The sequence below is a fragment of the Coregonus lavaretus genome, assembly GCF_964263955.1.
Source record: "Coregonus lavaretus genome assembly, chromosome: 10".
Classification (NCBI taxonomy): Eukaryota; Metazoa; Chordata; class Actinopteri; order Salmoniformes; family Salmonidae; genus Coregonus; species Coregonus lavaretus.
The window spans coordinates 13,720,391-13,740,289 of NC_139997.1; the positions used below are offsets into that span (position 1 = coordinate 13,720,391).

The window sequence follows — 19,899 nt, forward strand, 5'->3', positions numbered from 1 at the left end:
GTATTGTCTTCATAAGGATTTATCTGAAACACAGGCTACAGGTTGATTCCAGACGTCCATTTATTCAGATTCAGGTATAAATAAAATATCACATGACGAGACCAGTCCGACGGTAGAAACCAAATGCAGTCGGATACACTCTGTTCAAATCTGAAAGGACACCCTATTTCTTATATAGTGCACAACTGCTTGCCAGAGCTGTGGTCATAAGTGGTTCACTATAGAGAATATGGTGCCATTTGAAAGACGTTTACAACTTTGTACAAAAACAAGGACATACGCAATCCCAGAAATGCTTGGCACAAATAAAAGAGGAAACCTAATTACATATAGCTACGATGCTCAGTTTAGACATCAGTACACACACACTTGTGGGATGCAGGCTGGTGTGTGTGGAGGGGGGGAGACTTCTGGGCCATGTTCAGTAAGCAAATGTTGCAGATAGAAATGTTGTGAATTGTTTGTTGTACATATTTATCTGAACGTGACCTGGGGTGTATTCATTACACAAACCATTTACTCCAAACGGAAAACAAGTTTCTATTGTACAAATTCAGGTAGGTCCCTCCCCATTTCGCTCACTTGTTTGGTTCTTAAACGTTTTCAGTTGCAAGACGTAAAGAATATACCCCTGCTGAACGTGCCCCATGTCTAGTTTCCAGTATACCTATGTTGTCAACAAGGTGGGCAACCACAGGAAAAGTGTGTAAGGAGATGGTGGGTGACAAGCATTGGGAATGTTTAGCCTGGTAACCAGGGCTGTTGAAACGTTCTGTTTCTGGGTTAGAGGTTATGGGGTGGGGTTCAGGGTATCCCATACCTAGGTCAGAAATAGGATTTATAAAGGGTGTAACAAAGGGTGTTTAGCCTGGTACATAGGACTGATTTAAACTTTATCTTACTGGGTTACAGGTAATAGCAGGTTGGGTTATAGGGTATGGGTTACGAAGGCTGCTTTTTAGCCTGGAAAACAGGGGTGTTGAATCCTTCTCTGTTCCTAGCGATCTCGATGGCAAAGAACTGGATCCTGGTGGCTGCAGGGACAATAAGGTCATAGTTAAATACACCTGATCACTAAAAATCCTGATGAATATTCATAAAAAAAGACTGAAGGCCCGCACACTTATGTTCCTAATTAGTGACATTTCTTGTGCGATAGTGACTGACAATACCAAATATGGTGTTTTCTTCTGTGTAGTCCTTCACACAGTCGAGTCGTAGCAGAGTCCCGTAGTTAAAGTCCTCCACCACTCCGTCAAACTGGTTACAGAATGGACGCCACTTCTATTGACAACAACACAGAGACAAGGTTAGTTTCTCTCTCTCACACACACCCCCACTCTTCCTCTGTCCCTCTTTGTATCTGTGACTCCTGTAACACACATTGTCCCCTACCTCTTTGGCCTCAGCCGTTTTGAGCATGTCTGGGTCCAAGTTCTTGATGTTGAGGTCTGAGAAGGATTCTCTGAAGGATGTATAGATCTGGTCATCCACCTTGGTCAGCTTCAGATTACTGGGGTCTACTGATGAGATCAGCTACACACACACACACACACGATTAGCTGGAGGGGAGAGGACTAGATCAGTGCAATGTGGCTGCTAGTATTGATAATATGCTCCACCTGGTGCAAGTACTTGTGAGCAAGAGATACTCACATTGAAGTAGATCTCTGCGTGATTGTAAGCTTTCATTGCCCACATCACTTCCAGTTGAGGCTGAAACACATGCACACACACAGGTTAGCTAACTGACACTATAATTATACTGTGTTAGTGTGTGTCAGAAGATGGAAAACCTCAATAGACAGTGTGTGTGTGTGTGTTGGCTACTCACATCATTCCCATAAGCCTCAGCTGGTAGAGACAGAGCCTGTGCGGCTGCTGTAGCTCCCTCCACGCCCTGAATAACATATAACAGAATCATTAGAGTATTACAATTGCTCCTTCACAGTAGCTTTGGGACACAACATTGGGAGTCTGTGTATTGGTTGGACTCCCTGAGTTGTGAATCGTTCTGGTGGGTGGCGATGGAAAATAACCCTACCACAATATCGCCGGCTACACCAAAAAAACACTTACTGTCAACAAAAGCATATAATCTCTAGGAACTGTATTTACCAGACGTAAAGTGAAATGTGACCCTCGCTATCAAATAAACGTCTGAATCCAACTTTTGTCCGAACCACACCAAGTGCGTGATCTAATGGCAGCCCACTGTCTAACTCAACCGAAATAAAAGTTTGATTCAGACATTTATTTGATAGCGAGGGACACATTTCACTTTACATCTGGTAAATAAGAGTTCCAAGAGATTATACATATGCCTTTGCTGACAGGAAACGTTGTCTTGGTGAAGCCAGCTATAGAGTACCACAGTATGAGTCATAATATCCATAAAACCTAGCGGTCAAACAAGGAAATGGTTCCAATCGTTTTCCACAATTAATTCTTCCCATAGAGGATTTTAGTGTGTTTCGTGTAGGCTTATCCTGGCGTGAAGTTTTGATAACCGTGTAAATCGCTTTAGGACAAGGTGATTTTTATCAATATAGTTACCTGTATTTGAAATGCAAATTAGCTGCTATCATAAAGAACTACAAATGCCATGATGATCTGGACGAGACTACAGAATTGAGGCAAAGGTAAGAATCTCTGGATTAACTATATAATGTTAGCTAAATGTAGTAATATGTTGGCAATATTTATTTTAAATTCTGCAAACTGTCTTGTGCAAGTTTTAATGTGACAACACCTGTTAGCAAATGTCAGCTAGAGATGACTAGGAGCTTGCAGGGATTTGTAGTTTTGCATGTCTACTTTGATGCTAATTAGCATTTTCGAATCAGAGTAAATAGAGCCGAATATATATTGATAAGTCACCTTGTCCGAGAGAGATTTACATGGTTATCAAACCATCACGACAGGGTAAGCCTACAAGAAACACAGCCCTTATTTTAAGTGTTTCTAAAATTCCCTTTGGGAAAAATTGTGGAAAAACGATTGGAACCATTTCCCTGTTTGACCGCTAGGTTTTATGGGTATTATGACACATCCACTGTGGGGCTCTATATTGTGGTAGGGTTATTTTCCATCGCCACCCACCAGAACGATTCACAACTCAGGGAGTCCCACTAATACACAGTCTACCGATGTTGTGTCCAAAAGCTACTTCACAGTTCACACCCTAAATAACACGACGAAATGTTGTCATTGGCATTATCAATTCAATATTACTGTTATTGCTGAAGTCTAACAATGGTATTAAAACATGTTTAGTTCAATCAATGTTGTTCCCGTATAGCCAGAGGCATTTGTACAAATAAAAAATGCAGCATATACTTTAAGAATTAATTTACATATACAGCTACAATCTACCCGTATATGACATGTACATTAAGTTCAAATACAGTTATTTAACCGTGTGGATTCTCACCAGAGAAGCAAGTCCATTTCCCGACGCCATGCTGTAAACTTTGACCTGATGACGTCATATCGTTCTGCTTAAAGGGCCCACGTCTTGTCTCCTTTCCTACATCTGCTGTGACATCTGGGACTGGTGAAAGCTAAATGGTGATATTCATTTTTCACCATGTTGCTTCTTCTTATCCACTTGTTGACAGATAGGCTAGGAAAGGGGAGGGGATTGGAGGGATGGAGCTGGGGAGAGAGGAGAGTAAAAGAGAGGAGGAGATTAAATTGGGGAGAGGAGAGGAGAGGAGGAAGCTACTTTATGGAAATGCAGACAACAGGCAGTCTCTGCAGCCCAAGCACCGTCTTCAAACGCACGCACGCGCACACCCTCCCTTCCTCCAGTCTCCTCGATATCTAGGAGCGCCCTAAAACTGACAGGCTCCTGCCCATGGCACGCGACTGATGTGATTCCGGCATGCTCGATCTGTTGCTGTCACTAGCTGGAGTGTTATTTTGTTGATGACGATCGGATTGATTGGTAGGTAAGATCAGATCATTTTATTTTATTGTATTATTATTATTATCAAGATCTTGTCTTCTAGACCGCCTCTCATTCCCCCTCGTGCGAATTTATCGATGGAAAGCCGCATGACGTGGTTATTATAGTCCTATTGGATAGGGAGGCTATAATATGATAGGCTTGAACAGTATGTGATGTAGTACTAATAAATTGGCTATAGCCTATATGAGCCTATGTTCATCTGGTGCGTCGATGTTTGTCTATTATGAGGCTATATTGTTATAAAGCTTTATCATAACAATAAAGCAAATATGTCTCCATGAAAGCCACACCAATAACAAGCCAGAGTGGGATAGGCCATCTGGCAATTCTGACAAAGGCCAGATAGGCTGGACCATTTTTTTGGTGGGTGGGCTGGTCGGAATTGACACACACAAAATGTTTTTTATATATATAAAAATAATAAAAAGGTGACATGGTCGGTGGCCCATGGACCTGTTTAGATTTTGTACGATTTTTGCGCAATTTCTATGTTATAATAATCTATAACGAGCCTTTGGCTGATCATTGGGCAACGGTTTTCTGATAGGCTGAGCTGATGTCACGCAAACTCACATTCAAAGTCAAAAGTGGCATCAGCAAAGAGACCTGCTCCGACTCTGTCATCATTTAGACAGCCAAGATCATGGATCGTAAAAAACGGAAAGGATGCCTATTAACGTACAAAGAGTACATTCTACATTTGGTCATTCTACATTTGGTCAAACAGTAAAGTGCATTATCCTTATGATTCCTGTAATGTGTGCCCTGCTTTGCTGAGGCCTGCTGCTGTAATGAGCGAGCCACTCTCCTCTCCCCCATGCACTCATAGGGTTGTCACGATACCAGGATCAAAATACTCAGAATTAAGGAAGAAAAGGAAACAAAACATGAAGCGGACCTAATTTCTTGAGGAAAACAGTCTTCATGTAGGGAAAAAAAGCCTTATGTTGCCACCCAGAATCACATTTGTTTATTTTGAAGGTTTAGCACACAATATTGTACAACAGTTGGTTTTAAAGGTTCATAGAGTGAAGTCTGCTTCTTGTTTTTTATTTATTTTCAAGACATCTGCTATCGTAGTATCGCAATACTGGTATCGTGAAAACACTATGCGCTCAAGAGAAAAATGTGTTCTGATCGTATAATGTTTCAAAATGCAATTGCGGGAAAAACACGGCTTTGGAAGCTTCATCCGCTTGTCCCTATCGAAGAGAGGAGGGCCTCAGCTTTCTGTAGGTATCATTGATTTCTCAATATTCAGCTCAATAGCAACTATTTACAACCAATATATTTTATATGGCTTAGAGATATGGAGTGGCGTGCGCGAGGGCATAGCCCTATAGTTCTCATGGGTAGTAGCCTACAACTGCAAAGTTTTTTTAGGACATTACATTTACTGTTGGATGAATACATGGCCACTAGCAGTGGGTATTATATTTATAGTTAGCGATCTAGTTGATGTGTTTTGAGTTTCCACTCCCTCAGGTGATTAATTAGCCTATTAAATTAGTTAGTGCACATAAAGATGTATGTAATTAATCTCTCTGGAGTCCTATTTTGACAGTAAAATATAGCAACTATAGTCTAATTGTCAACCCAAACAGAATTCATGGCAATCACTGAATTAGGTTGCACAAAATGGCTGGGTGGCCGGGGACTTTAATGCAGGCAAACTTAAATCCGTTTTACCTCATTTCTACCAGCATGTCACATGTGCAACCAGAGGAAAAAAAACTCTAGACCACCTTTACTCCACACAGAGAGACACGTACAAAGCTCTCCCTCGCCCTCCATTTGGAAAATCTGACCATAATTCTATCCTCCTGATTCCTCCTTACAAGCAAAAACTAAAGCAGGAAGTACCAGTGACCCACTCAATACGGAAGGGGTCAGATCAAATAAAATAAAATAAAATTTTATTGGCCACATGTGCAGGTGGTTGAACAATACAACAGGTGTAGACATTACAGTGAAATGCTTACTAACAGCCCTTAACCAACAATGCATTTATTTTTTAATAAAAAGGTAAAATAAAAGAAGAAAAAAGTGTTGAGAAAAAAAGAGCAGAAGTAAAATAAAAGAACAGTAGGGAGGCTATATATACAGGGGGGGTACCGGTGCAGAGTCAATGTGCAGGGGCACCGGCTAGTTGAGGTAATATGTACATGTGGGTAGAGATAAAGTGACTATGCATAAATAATTAACAGAGTAGCAGCAGCGTAAAAAGATGGGGTGGGGGTGGGGGGGCAGTGCAAATAGTCAGGGTAGCCATGATTAGCTGTTCAGGAGTCTTATGGCTTGGTGGGTAGAGGCTGTTGAGGAGCCTTTTGGACCTAGACTTGGCGCTCCGGTACCGCTTGCCGTGCGGTAGCAGAGAGAACAGTCAATGACTAGGGTGGCTGGAGTCTTTGACAATTTTGAGGGCCTTCCTCTGACACCGCCTGGTATAGAGTTCCTGGATGGCAGAAAGCTTGGCCCCAGTGATGTACTGGGCTGTACGCACTACCCTCTGTAGTGCCTTGCGGTCGGAGGCCGAGCAGTTGCCATACCAGGCAGTGATGCAACCAGTCAGGATGCTCTCGATGGTGCAGCTGTAGAATATTTTGATTATCTGAGGACCCATGCCAAATCTTTTCAGTCTCCTGAGGGGAATAGGCTTTGTCGTGCCCTCTTCACGACTGTCTTGGTGTGTTTGGACCATGATAGTTCGTTGGTGATGTGGACACCAAGGAACTTGAAGCTCTCAACCTGTTCCACTACAGCCCCGTCGATGAGAATGGGGGCGTGCTCAGTCCTCTTTTTTTTCCTGTAGTCCACAATCATCTCCTTTGTCTTGGTCACGTTGAGGGAGAGGTTGTTATCCTGGCACCACACGGCCAGGTCTCTGACCTCCTCCCTATAGGCTGTCTCATCGTTGTTGGTGTTCAGGCCCACCACTGTTGTGTCATCGGCAAACTTAATGATGGTGTTGGAGTCGTGCCTGGCCATGCAGTCATGGGTGAACAGGGAGTACAGGAGGGGACTGAGCACGCACCCCTGAGGGGCCCCCGTGTTGAGGATCAGTGTGGCAGATGTGTTGTTACTTACCCTTACCACCTGGGGGTGGCCCGTCAGGAAGTCCAGTATCCAGTTGCAGAGGGAGGTGTTTAGTCCCAGGATCCTTAGCTTAGTGATGAGCTTTGAGGGCACTATGGTGTTGAATGCTGAGCTGTAGTCAATGAATAGCATTCTCACGTAGGTGTTCCTCTTGTCTAGGTGGGAAAGGACAGTGTGGAGTGCAATAGAGATTGCATCATCTGTGGATCTGTTGGGGCGGTATGCAAATTGGAGTGGGTCTAGGGTTTCTGGGATAATGGTATTGATGTGAGCCATGACCAGCCTTTCAAAGCACTTCATGGCTACAGACGTCAGTGCTACGGGTCGGTAGTCATTTAGGCAGGTTATCTTAGTGTCCTTGGGCACAGGAACTATGGTGGTCTGCTTGAAACATGTTGGTATTACAGACTCAGTCAGGGACATGTTGAAAATGTCAGTGAAGACACTTGCCAGTTGGTCAGCACATGCTCGGAGTACACGTCCTGGTAATCCGTCAGGCCCTGCGTCCTTGTGAATGTTGACCTGCTTAAAAGTCTTACTCACATTGGCTACGGAGAGCGTGATCACATAGTCATCCGGAACAGCTGGTGCTCTCATGCATGCTTCAGTGTTGCTTGCCTCGAAGCAAGCATAGAAGTGGTTTAGCTTGTGTCACTGGGCAGCTCGCGGCTGTGCTTCCCTTTGTAGTCTGTAATAGTTTTCAAGCCCTGCCACATCCGACGAGCGTCAGAGCCGGTGTAGTACGATTCAATCTTAGTCCTGTATTAACTCTTTGCCTGTTTGATGGTTCGTCGGAGGGCATAGCGGGACTTATAAGCGTCCGGGTTAGAGTCCCGCTCTTTGAAAGTGGCAACTCTACCCTTTAGCTCAGTGCGGATGTTGCCTGTAATCCATGGCTTCTGGTTGGGGTATGTACGTACAGACACTTTGGGGACGACGTCATCGATGCACTTATTGATGAAGCCAGTGACTGATGTGGTGTACTCCTCAATGCTATCTGAAGAATCCCGGAACATGTTCCAGTCTGTGCTAGCAAAACAGTCCTGTAGCTTAGCATCTGCGTCATATGACCACTTTTTTATTAACCGAGTCACTGGTGCTTCCTGCTTTAGTTTTTGCTCATAAGCAGGAATCAGGAGGATAGAGTTATGGTCATATTTGCCAAATGGAGGGCGAGGGAGAGCTTTGTATGTGTCTCTTTGTGTGGAGTAAAGGTGGTCTAGAGTTTTTTTTCCTCTGGTTGCACATTTAACATGCTGGTAGAAATTAGGTAGAATGGATTTAAGTTTAAGTTTCCCTGCATTAATGTCCCCGGCCACTAGGAGCACTGCCTCTGGATGAGCGTTTTCCTGTTCACTTATGGCCTTATACAGCTCATTCAGTGCAATCTTAATGCCAGCATTGGTTTGTGGTGGTATATAGACAGCTATGAAAAATATAGATGAAAACTCTCTTGGTAAATAGTGTGGTCTACAGCTTATCATAAGATACTCTACCTCAGGCGAGCAAAATCTCGAGACTTCCTTAGTATTTGATTTTGTGCACCAGCTGTTGTTTAAAAATATACACAGACCGCCACCCCTTGTCTTACCGGAGTCAGCCGTTCTATCCTGCCGATGTAGCGTATAGCCCGCTAGCTGTATGTTGTCCATGTCGTCGTTCAGCCACGACTCAGTGAAACATAAGATATTACAGTTTTTAATGTCCCGATGGTAGGATAACTGTAATCTTAGGTCATCTAATTTATTCTCAAATGATTGAACATTGGCTAATAGGATTGATGGAAAAGGCAGTTTACTCACTCGCCGTCAGATTCTTACAAGGCACCCCGACCTACGTCCACGATATCTCTGTCTCTTTCTCATGTGAATGACGGGGATTTGGGCCTTGTCGGGTGTCTGTAGGATATCCTTCGCGTCCGACTTGTTGAAGAAAAAATCTTCGTCCAATACGAGGTGAGTAATCGCTGTCCTGATATCCAGAAGCTCTTTTTGGTTATAAGAGACGATGGCAGAAACATTATGTACAGAATAAATTACAAATAACGCAGAAAAACACACATAATAGTACAATTGGTTAGAGGGCTGTAAAACGGCAGCCATCTTCTCTGGCGCCATATCTCATAAGATGACATGGATGCTATGCTACAGGACTGTTTTGCTAGCGCAGACTGGAATATGTTCTGGAATTCATCCAATGGCATTGAGGAGTATACCACCTCAGTCACCGGCTTCATCAATAAGTGCATCGAAGACGTCGTCCCCACAGTGACCGTACGTACATATCCCAACCAGAAGCCATGGATTATAGGCAACATCCGCACCGAGCTAAAGGCTAGAGCTGCCGCTTTCAAGGAGCGGGACACTAATCTGGACGCATATAAGAAATCCCGCTATGCCCTCAGATGAACCATCAAACAGGCAAAGCATCAATACAGGACTAAGATTGAATCCTACTACACCGGCTCTGATGCTCGTCGGATGTGGCAGGGCTTGCAAACTATTACGGAATACAAAGGGAAACCCAGCCGCGAGCTGCCCAGTGACGTGAGCCTACCAGACGAGCTAAATGCCTTTTATGCTCGTTTCGAGGCAAGCAACACTGAAGCATGCATGAGAGCACCAGCTGTTCCGGACGACTGTGTGATCACACTCTCAGTAGCCGATGTGAGCAAGACCTTTATACAGGTCAACATTCACAAGGCCGCGGGCCAGACAGATTACCAGGATGTGTACTCAGAGCATGCGTGGACCAACTGGCAAATGTCTTCACTGACATTTTCAACCTATCCCTGACCGAGTCTGTAATACCTACATGTTTCAAGCAGACCACCATAGTCCCTGTGCCCAAGAAAGCAAAGGTAACCTGCCTAAATGACTATCGCCCCGTAGCACTCACGTCAGTAGCCATGAAGTGCTTTGAAAGGCTGGTCATGACTCGCATCAACACCACCATCCCGGAAACCCTACACCCACTCCAATTCGCATAACGCCCCAACAGATCCATAGATGACGCAATCTCAATCGCACTTCACACTGCCCTTTCCCACCTGGACAAAAGGAACAGTGAATGTGAGAATGCTATTCATTGACTGCAGCTCAGCGTTCAACACCATAGTGTCCACAAAGCTCATCACTAAGCTAAGGACCCTGGGACTTAACATCTTCCTCTGCAACTGGATCCTGGACTTCCTGACGGGCCGCCCCCAGGTGGTAAGGGTAGGCAAAAACACATCTGCCACGCTGATCCTCAACACGGGGGCCCTTCAGGGGTGCATGCTTAGTCCCCTCCTGTACTCCCTGTTCAACCACGACTGCGTGGCCAAGCATGACTCCAACACCATCATTAAGTTTGCTGATGAAACCGGTGGTAGGCCTGATCACCAACAACGATGAGACAGTCAGAGACCTGGCAGTGTGGTGCCAGGACAACAACCTCTCCCTCAATGTGAGCAAGACAAAGGAGATGATCGTGGACTACAGGAAAAGGAGGGCCGAACACGCCCCCATTCACATCGACGGGGCTGTAGTGGGGCGGGTCGAGAGTTTCAAGTTCCTTAGTGTCCACATCACCAACAAACTATCATGGTCCAAACACACCAAGAAAGTAGTGAAAAGGGCATGACAATCCCCTGTATATAGCCTCACTAATGTTATTTAATTGTGTTATTATTATTTTTGTATATATATATTTTTAACTTTAGTTTATTTAGTAAATATTTTCTTAACTCTATTTTCTTAAAACTGCAGTGTTGGTTAAGGGCTTGTAAGTAAGCATTTCACGGTAAGGTCTACACCTGTTGTATTCGGCGCGTGACAAATCTGATTTGATTTGAAAATAGCGACCTCAACTACTGTGAGATATGCGTCAACAGAAACATTGGGAAAATCTTCTGCATTATCATTAACAGCAAACCCGCACATTTCCTCAGTGAAAACAATGTACTGAGCAAATGTCAGATTGGCTTTTTACCAAATTACCGTACGACAGACCACGTATTCACCCTGCACACCCTAATTGACAAACAAACAAAACAAAGGCAAAGTCTTCTCATGCTTTTGGTGATTTCAAAAAAGCTTTTGACTCAATTTGGCATGAGGGTCTGCTATACAAATTGATGGAAAGCGGTGTTGGGGGAAAAACACAACGTTATAAAATCCATGTACACAAACAACAAGTATGCGGTTCAAATTGTCAAAAAACTAAAATGTCTTTCCACAGGGCCGTGGGGTGAGACAGGGATGCAGCTTGAGCCCCACCCTCTTCAACATATATATCAACGAATTGGCGATGGCACTAAAACAATCTGCAGAACCCGGCCTCACCCTGCTAGAATCTGAAGTCAAATGTCTACTGTTTGCTGATGATCTGGTGCTTCTGTACCCAACCAAGGAGGGCCTACAGCAGCACCTAGATATTCTGCACAGATTCTGTCAGACCTGGGTCTTGACAGTAAACTTCAGTAAGACAAAAATAATGGTGTTCCAAAAAAGGTCCAGTTACCAGGACCACAACTACAAATTCCATCTAGACACTGTTGCCCTAGAGCACACAAAAAACTATACATACCTTGGCCTAAACATCAGTGTCACAGGTAACTTCCACAAAGCTGTGAACGATCTGAGAGACAAGGCAAGAAGGGCCTTCTATGCCATCGAAAGGAACATAAAATTCGACATACCAATTAGGATCTGGCTAAAAATACTTGAATCAGTTATAGAACCCATTGCCCTTTATGGTTGTGAGGTCTGGGGTCCGCTCACCAACCAAGAATTCACAAAATGGGACAAACACCAAATTGAGACTCCGTGTACAATGTAAAACACCAAAAAATGCATGAAGAGCAGAATTCATCCGATACCCGCTAATTATCAAAATCCAGAAAAGGGTCGTTAAATTCTACAACCACCTAAAAGGAAGCGATTCCCAAACCTTCCATAACAAAGCCATCACCTACAGAGAGATGTACCTGGAGAAGAGTCCCCTAAGCAAGCTGGTACTGGGGCTCTGTTCACAAACACAAACAGAGCCCCAGGACAGCAACACAATTAGACCCAACCAAATCATGAGAAAACAAAAAGATAATTACTTGACACATTGGAAAGAATTACCAAAAAAACAGAGCAAACTAGAATGCTATTTGGCTCTAAACAAAGAGTACACAGTGGCAGAATACCTGACCACCGTGACTGACCAAAAATTAAGGAAAGCTTTGACAATGTACAGACTCAGTGAGCATAGCCTTGTTATTGAGAAAGGTCGCCGTAGGCAGACCTGGCTCTCAAGAGAAGGCAGGCTATGTGCACACTGCCCACAAAATGAGGTGGAACTGAGCTGCACTTCCTAACCTCCTGCCAAATGTATGACCATATTAGAGGCACGTATTTCCCTCAGATTACACAGACCTACAAAGAATTCTAAAACACATTCAATTTTGATAAACTCCCATATCTATTGGGTGAAATACCACAGTGTGCCATCACAGCAGCAAGATTTGTGACCTGTTGCCACAAGAAAAGGGCAACCAGTGAAGAACAAACACCACTGTAAATACAACCCATATTTATGTTTATTTATTTTCTCTTTTGTACTTTAACTATTTGCACATCGTTACAACACTGTATGTACAGTGCCTTGCAAAAGTATTCATCCCCCTTGGCGTTTTTCCTATTTTGTTGCATTACAACCTGTAATTTAAATGGATTTTTATTTGAATTTCATGTAATGGACATACACAAAATAGTCCAAATTGGTGAAGTGAAATGAAAAAAATTACTTGTTTCAAAGAATTCTAAAATGTAAATAACGGAAAAGTGGTGCGTGCATATGTATTCACCCCCTTTGATATGAAGCCCCTAAATAAGTTCTGGTGCAACCAATTACCTTCAGAAGTCACATAATTAGTTAAATAAAGTCCACCTGTGTGCATGATCACATGATCACATGAAGTGTCACATGATCTGTCACATGATCTCAGTACAGTGAGGGGAAAAAAGTATTTGATCCCCTGCTGATTTTGTACGTTTGCCCACTGACAAAGAGATGATCAGTCTATAATTTTAATGGTAGGTTTATTTGAACAGTGAGAGAGAATAACAACAAAAAGATCCAGAAAAACGCATGTCAAAAATGTTATAAATTGATTTGCATTTTAATGAGGGAAATAAGTATTTGACCCCTCTGCAAAACATGACTTAGTACTTGGTGGCAAAACCCTTGTTGGCAATCACAGAGGTCAGACGTTTCCTGTACTTGGCCACCAGGTTTGCACACATCTCAGGAGGGATTTTGTTCCACTCCTCTTTGCAGATCTTCTCCAAGTCATTAAGGTTTCGAGGCTGACGTTTGGCAACTCAAACCTTCAGCTCCCTCCACAGATTTTCTACGGGATTAAGGTCTGGAGACTGGCTAGGCCACTCCAGGGTTTTAATGTGCTTCTTCTTGAGCCACTCCTTTGTTGCCTTGGCCGTGTGTTTTGGGTCATTGTCATGCTGGAATACCCATTTTCAATGCCCTGGCTGAGGGAAGGCGATTCTCACCCAAGATTTGACGATACATGGCCCCGTCCATCGTCCCTTTGATGCGGTGAAGTTGTCCTGTCCCCTTAGCAGAAAAACACCCCCAAAGCATAATGTTTCCACCTCCATGTTTGACGGTGGGGATGGTGTTCTTGGGGTCATAGGCAGCATTCCTCCTCCTCCAAACACGGCGAGTTGAGTTGATGCCAACGAGCTCGATTTTGGTCTCATTTGACCACAACACTTTCACCCAGTTTTCCTCTGAATCATTCAGATGTTCATTGGTAAACTTCAGACGGCCCTGTATATATGCTTTCTTGAGCAGGGGGACCTTGCGGGTGCTGCAGGATTTCAGTCCTTCACGGCGTAGTGTGTTACCAATTGTTTTCTTGGTGACTATGGTCCCAGCTGCCTTGAGATCATTGACAAGATCCTCCCGTGTAGTTCTGGGCTGATTCCTCACCGTTCTCATGATCATTGCAACTCCACGAGGTGAGATCTTGCATGGAGCCCCAGGCCGAGGGAGATTGACAGTGCTTTTGTGTTTCTTCCATTTGCGAATAATCGCACCAACTGTTGTCACCTTCTCACCAAGCTGCTTGTCGATGGTCTTGTAGCCCATTCCAGCCTTGTGTAGGTCTACATCCTTGGAGAGCTCTTTGGTCTTGGCCATGGTGGAGAGTTTGGAATCTGATTGATTGATTGCTTCTGTGGACAGGTGTCTTTTATACAGGTAACAAGCTGAGATTAGGAGCACTCCCTTTAAGAGTGTGCTCCTAATCTCAGCTCGTTACCTGTATAAAAGACACCTGGGAGCCAGAAATCTTTCTGAATGAGAGGGGGTCAAATACTTATTTCCCTCATTAAAATGCAAATCAATTTATAACATTTTTGACATGCGTTTTTCTGGATCTTTTTGTTGTTATTCTGTCTCTCACTGTTCAAATAAACCTACCATTAAAATTATAGACTGATCATTTCTTTGTCATTGGGCAAACGTACAAAATCAGCAGGGGATCAAATACTTTTTTCCCCTCACTGTATATATACACCTGTTCTGAAAGGCCCCAGAGTCTGCAACACCACTAAGCAAGCGGCACCATGAAGACCAAGGAGCTCTCCAAACAGGTCAGGGATAAAGTTGTGGAGAAGTACAGATCGGGGTTGGGTTATAAAAAAACTTTGAACATCCCACGGAACACCATTAAATCCATTATTAAAAAATGGAACAAATATGGCACCACCACAAACCTGCCAAGAGAGGGCCGCCCACCAAAACTCATGGACCAGGCAAGGAGGGCATTAATCAGAGAGGCAACAAAGAGACCAAAGATAACCCTGAAGGAGCTGCAAAGCTCCACAGCGGAGATTGGAGTATCTGTCCATAGGACCACTTTAAGCCGTACACTCCACAGAGCTGGGCTTTACGGAAGAGTGGCCAGAAAAAAGCCATTGCTTAAAGAAAAAAATAAGCAAACACGTTTTGTATTTGCCAAAAGGCATGTGGGAGACTCCCCAAACATATGGAAGAAGGTACTCTGATCAGATGAGACTAAAATTGAGCTTTTTGGCCATCAAGGAAAACACAATGTCTGGCGCAAACCCAACACCTCTCATCACCCCGAGAACACAGTGAAGCATGGTGGTGGCAGCATCATGCTGTGGGGATGTTTTTAATCGGCAGGGACTGGGAAACTGGTCAGAATTTAAGGAATGATGGATGGCGCGAAATACAGGGAAATTCTTGAGGGAGATTTGAGACTGGGATGGAGGTTCACCTTCCAGCAGGACAATAACCCTAAGCATACTGCTAAAGCAACACTCGAGTGGTTTAAGGGGAAACATTTAAATGTCTTGGAATGTCCTAGTCAAAGCCCAGACCTCAATCCAATTAAGAATCTGTGGTATGACTTAAAGATTACTGTACACCAGTGGAATCCATCCAACTTGAAGGAGCTGGAGCAGTTTTGCCTTGAAGAATGGGCAAAAATCCCAGTGGCTAGATGTGCCAAGCTTATAGAGACATACCCCAAGAGACTTGCAGCTGTAATTGCTGCAAAAGGTGGCTCTACAAAGTATTGACTGTGGGGGGGTGAATAGTTATGCACGCTCCAGTTTTCATTTTTTTGGTCTTATTTCTTGTTTGTTTCACAATAAAAAATATTTTGCATCTTCAAAGTGGTAGGCATGTTGTGTAAATCAAATGATACAAACCCCCAAGAAATCAATTTTAATTCCAGGTTATAAGGCAACAAAATAAGAAAAATGCCAAGGGGGGTGAATACTTTCGCAAGCCACTGTAGACATAATATGACATTTGAAATGTCTCTATTCCTTTGAAACTTTTGTAAGTGTAATGTTTACTGTACATTTTTTATTGTTTATTTAACTTTTGTTTATCTATTTCACTTGCTTTGGCAATGTAAACATATGTTTCCCATGCCAATAAAGCCCTTTGAATTTATTTGAATTGAGAGAGAGAGAGTTGTTTTGGTGGCAGTGCATGAAATGATGCTATTTTAAAGGAAATTCCTCTGTGAGCAAAGTTGGGGACTTGAGTCCGTGACTAGGGCACGGTCGACAAACAACCCTTAACCCCTAACCCATAGGCACTTACATTATGTAAATCTGTTAAATGGCTAATAACTACTGCTCCCCCTCACACCTACGCTGCTGCTAAAATGATTATTGATTAGATTTATTATTACCACTACGCTGCTGTTCATTAATTATTGATTAACATTACCATTAGTATCTATCTTTATCCTGATACTGGTCAGTATTACTCCCTTTTACATGTATATATTATCATTAGTATATTACTATAAGTATTTATATATTCCTGCTACCAATCACTTTTCAGCCTTGTTTACATGTACAGTACCAGTCAAAAGTTTGGACACCTACTCATTCAAGGGTTTTTCTTTATTTTTACTATGTTTTACATTGTAGAATAATAGTGAAGATATCAAAACTATGAAATAACACATATGGAATCATGTAGTAACCAAAAAAGTGTTAAACAAATCAAAATATATTTTATATTTGAGATTCTTCAAATAGCCACCCTTTGCCTTGATGACAGCTTTGCACACTCTTGGCATTCTCTCAACCAGCTTCACCTGGAATGCTTTTCCAACAGTCTTGAAGGAGTTCCCACATATGCTGAGCACTTGTTGGCTGCTTTTCCTTCACTCTGCCGTCCGACTAATCCCAAACAATCTCAATTGGGTTGAGGTCGGGGGATTGTGGAGACCAGGTCATCTGATGCAGCACTCCATCACTCTCCTTGGTAAAATAGCCCTTACACAGCCTGGAAGTGTGTTGGGTCATTGTCCTGTTGAAAAACAAATGATAGTCCCACTAAGTCCAAACCAGATGGGATGGCGTGTCACTGCAGAATGCTGTGGTAGCCATGCTGGTTAAGTGTGCCTTGAATTCTAAATAAATCACAGACAGTGTCACCAGCAAAGCACCCCCACACCATAACACCTCCTCCTTCATGCTTTATGGTGGGAACTACACATGCAGAGATCATCCGTTCACCCACACGCGTCTCACAAAGACATGGCGGTTTGAACCACAAATCTCCAATTTGGACTCCAGACCAAAGGACAAATTTCCACTGGTCTAATGTCCATTGCTCGTGTTTCTTGGCCCAAGCAGGTCTCTTCTTCTTATTGGTGTCCTTTTAGTAGTGGTTTCTTTGCAGCAATTCCACCAGGAAGGCCTGATTCACACAGTCCTCTCTGAACTGTTGATGTTGAGATGTGTCTGTTACTTGAACTGTGAAGCATTTATTTGGGCTGTAATTTCTGAGGCTGGTAACTCTAATGAATTTATCCTCTGCAGCAGAGGTAACTCTGGGTCTTCCATTCCTGTGGCGGTCCTCATGAGAGCCAGCTTCATCTTAGCGTTTGATGGTTTTTGCGACTGCATTTGAAGAAACGTTCAAAGTTCTTGAAATGTTCTGTATTGACTGACCTTCATGTCTTAAAGTAATGATGGACTGTTGTTTCTCTTTGCTTATTTGAGCTGTTCTTGCCATAATATGGACTTGGTCTTTTACCAAATAGGTATACCACCCCTACCTTGTCACAACACAACTGATTGGCTCAAACACATTAAGAAGGAAATCAATTCCACAAATTAACTTTTAAGAAGGGACACCTGTTAATTGAAATGCATTCCAGGTGACTACCTCATGAAGCTGGTTAACAGAATGCCATGAGTGTGCAAAGCTGTCATCAAGGCAAAGGGTGGCTATTTGAATCTCAAATATAAAATATATTTTGATTTATTTAACACTTTTTTGGTTACTACATGATTCCATATGTGTTATTTCATAGTGTTGATGTCTTCACTATTATTCTACAATGTAAAAATTGTTAAAATAAAGAAAAACCCTTGAATGAGTAGGTGTGTCCAAACTTTTGACTGGAAGTGTATATCCACCTATCACGCCTACACTGAAACTCTTACACACACACACCCACACACTTACACTTACATACACACACTCACTACCATACACACCCACCCACCACTTAAGATGCTGCCATACTGTTTACTATTATTATTATTATTATTATTATTTATCCTGGTACCGGTCACTTTCTCCTAATCCCAGCCTACATGCACATATCTACCTCAAATACTCCAGTATCCCTGCACATTGTACATTTACCCTGTATGTAGCTTCCTTTCTTATTTCTCGTGTTTTTAAATGTTTTTATTTTCTTATTAGTTATAATTTGTTGATATTGAATACTGCACTGTTAGGTAAGAGTTTGCTAGCTAAACATTTCACAGTACTTGTGCATGTGACAAATACAATTTGAACAGATTGAATAGGTATAAGCAATGTTGCAAAAACAATCCCACTTGCATATAAAATGGCAAGGTGAAGCTATTTGCCTTCTATTACCCACTAGACTAGATCTATATTTTACTGTAGTGTCTGTGGCCTGTCTGCTCCCGATAGATCTCCTAACCCAGGAACTACTCTCAGAGAAACAGATCCCAGGCTAGATCCCAGGAGATCAATTTGAATCTACTCGCACAGCTGGCAGAGAGCTCAGAGCTGCCACACACTGCTGGTTACACACTGTACCAATGTGGTGTGTGTGTGTGTGTGTATGTCTAGCTATCTTAAGGTGAATGCACAATTGTTAGTCGCTCTGGATAATGTACATTTAATAAATGTGTGTGTCTTAGAAAGGTGGAAGGAGGGACTGGGTGCAAAAGAGGGAGAGAGAAAGAGAGAGAGAGAGACCCCAATAACTACCGTGGGATATGTGTCAACAGTAACCTTGGGAAAATCCTCTGCATTATCATTAACAGCAGACTCGTACATTTCCTCAGTGAAAACAATGTACTGAGCAAATAGGGAGAGGGAGAGAAAGCGAAAGAGAGGAGGCCTCTCCAAAGTGATGTTCCCTAGTGGGGGGAGTGTAACCATGGTGATGGCTGGCTGGGCGTCAGCCTGACTGGCTGGACTGATAAACAGTTCAGTTAGAGAGAAAAATAGAGGGGGAGGAGGGGGAGGGAGGTGGGCGCCTGGGAGGGCTATTGAATCATTAAGGAATGGACTGGTGTACGAAATCTGTACTTTAGGGAGAAGGTGGGGAGAATCAACCTAGCCGGGGAGAGAGAGGGAGGGGGGAGGAAAAGGAGGGAGGGGGAGGAAAAAGAGGGAGGAGGGGGAGGAGGAAAAAGAGAGGGAGGTGGAAAAAGAGAGGGAGGAGGAAGAAGGAAGAGAGGGAGGAGGGAGAAGGAAGAGAGGGAGAAGGAAGAGAGGGAGGAGCGAGAAGGAAGAGAGGGAGGAGAGAAGGAGGAGGGAGAAGGGGAGGAAGAGAGGGAGGGGGGAGGAAGGAGAAGGGAGGAGGGAGAAGGGAGGAGGAAGAGAGGGAGAAGGGAGGAGGAGGGAGAAGGGGAGGAAGAGAGGGAGGAGGGAGAAGGAAGAGAGGGAGAAGGGAGGAGGAAGAGAGGGAGAAGGGGAAGAAGGAGAAGGAAGAGAGGGAGGAGGGAGAAGGGGAGGAATGAGAAGGAGGAGGGGAGGAAGGAGAAGGAAGAGAGGGAGGAGGGAGAGAGGGAGAAGGGAGGAGGGAGAGAGGGAGGAGGAAGAGAGGGAGGAGGGAGAGAGGGAGGAGGAAGGGAGGGAGAAGGGAGGGGAGGAAGAGAGGGAGAAGGAAGAGAGGGAGGAGGAAGAGAGGGAGGAGGGAGAAGGGGAAGAAGGAGAAGGAAGAGAGGGAGGAGGGAGAAGGGGAGGAAGGAGAAGGAAGAGAGGGAGACGGGGAGGAAGGAAAAGAG

The 19,899-nt window shown here is 43.6% G+C and overlaps 1 protein-coding gene across 1 annotated transcript; it reads right to left on the reverse strand.

Annotated features, from left to right (window-relative positions):
* Positions 1–42: 42 nt before the first annotated feature.
* LOC311136030 (protein PBDC1-like) lies at positions 43–3,477 on the reverse strand. The gene is made up of 6 exons (XM_084170093.1): positions 3,434–3,477; positions 1,835–1,900; positions 1,657–1,716; positions 1,396–1,536; positions 1,173–1,284; positions 43–1,034 (listed from the first exon to the last, which is right to left on the reverse strand). The coding sequence occupies exons 1-6, from the start codon at positions 3,461–3,463 to the stop codon at positions 943–945; spliced, it is 501 nt and encodes a 166-aa protein (XP_084026219.1). The 5' UTR covers positions 3,464–3,477; the 3' UTR covers positions 43–942.
* Positions 3,478–19,899: the final 16,422 nt, after the last annotated feature.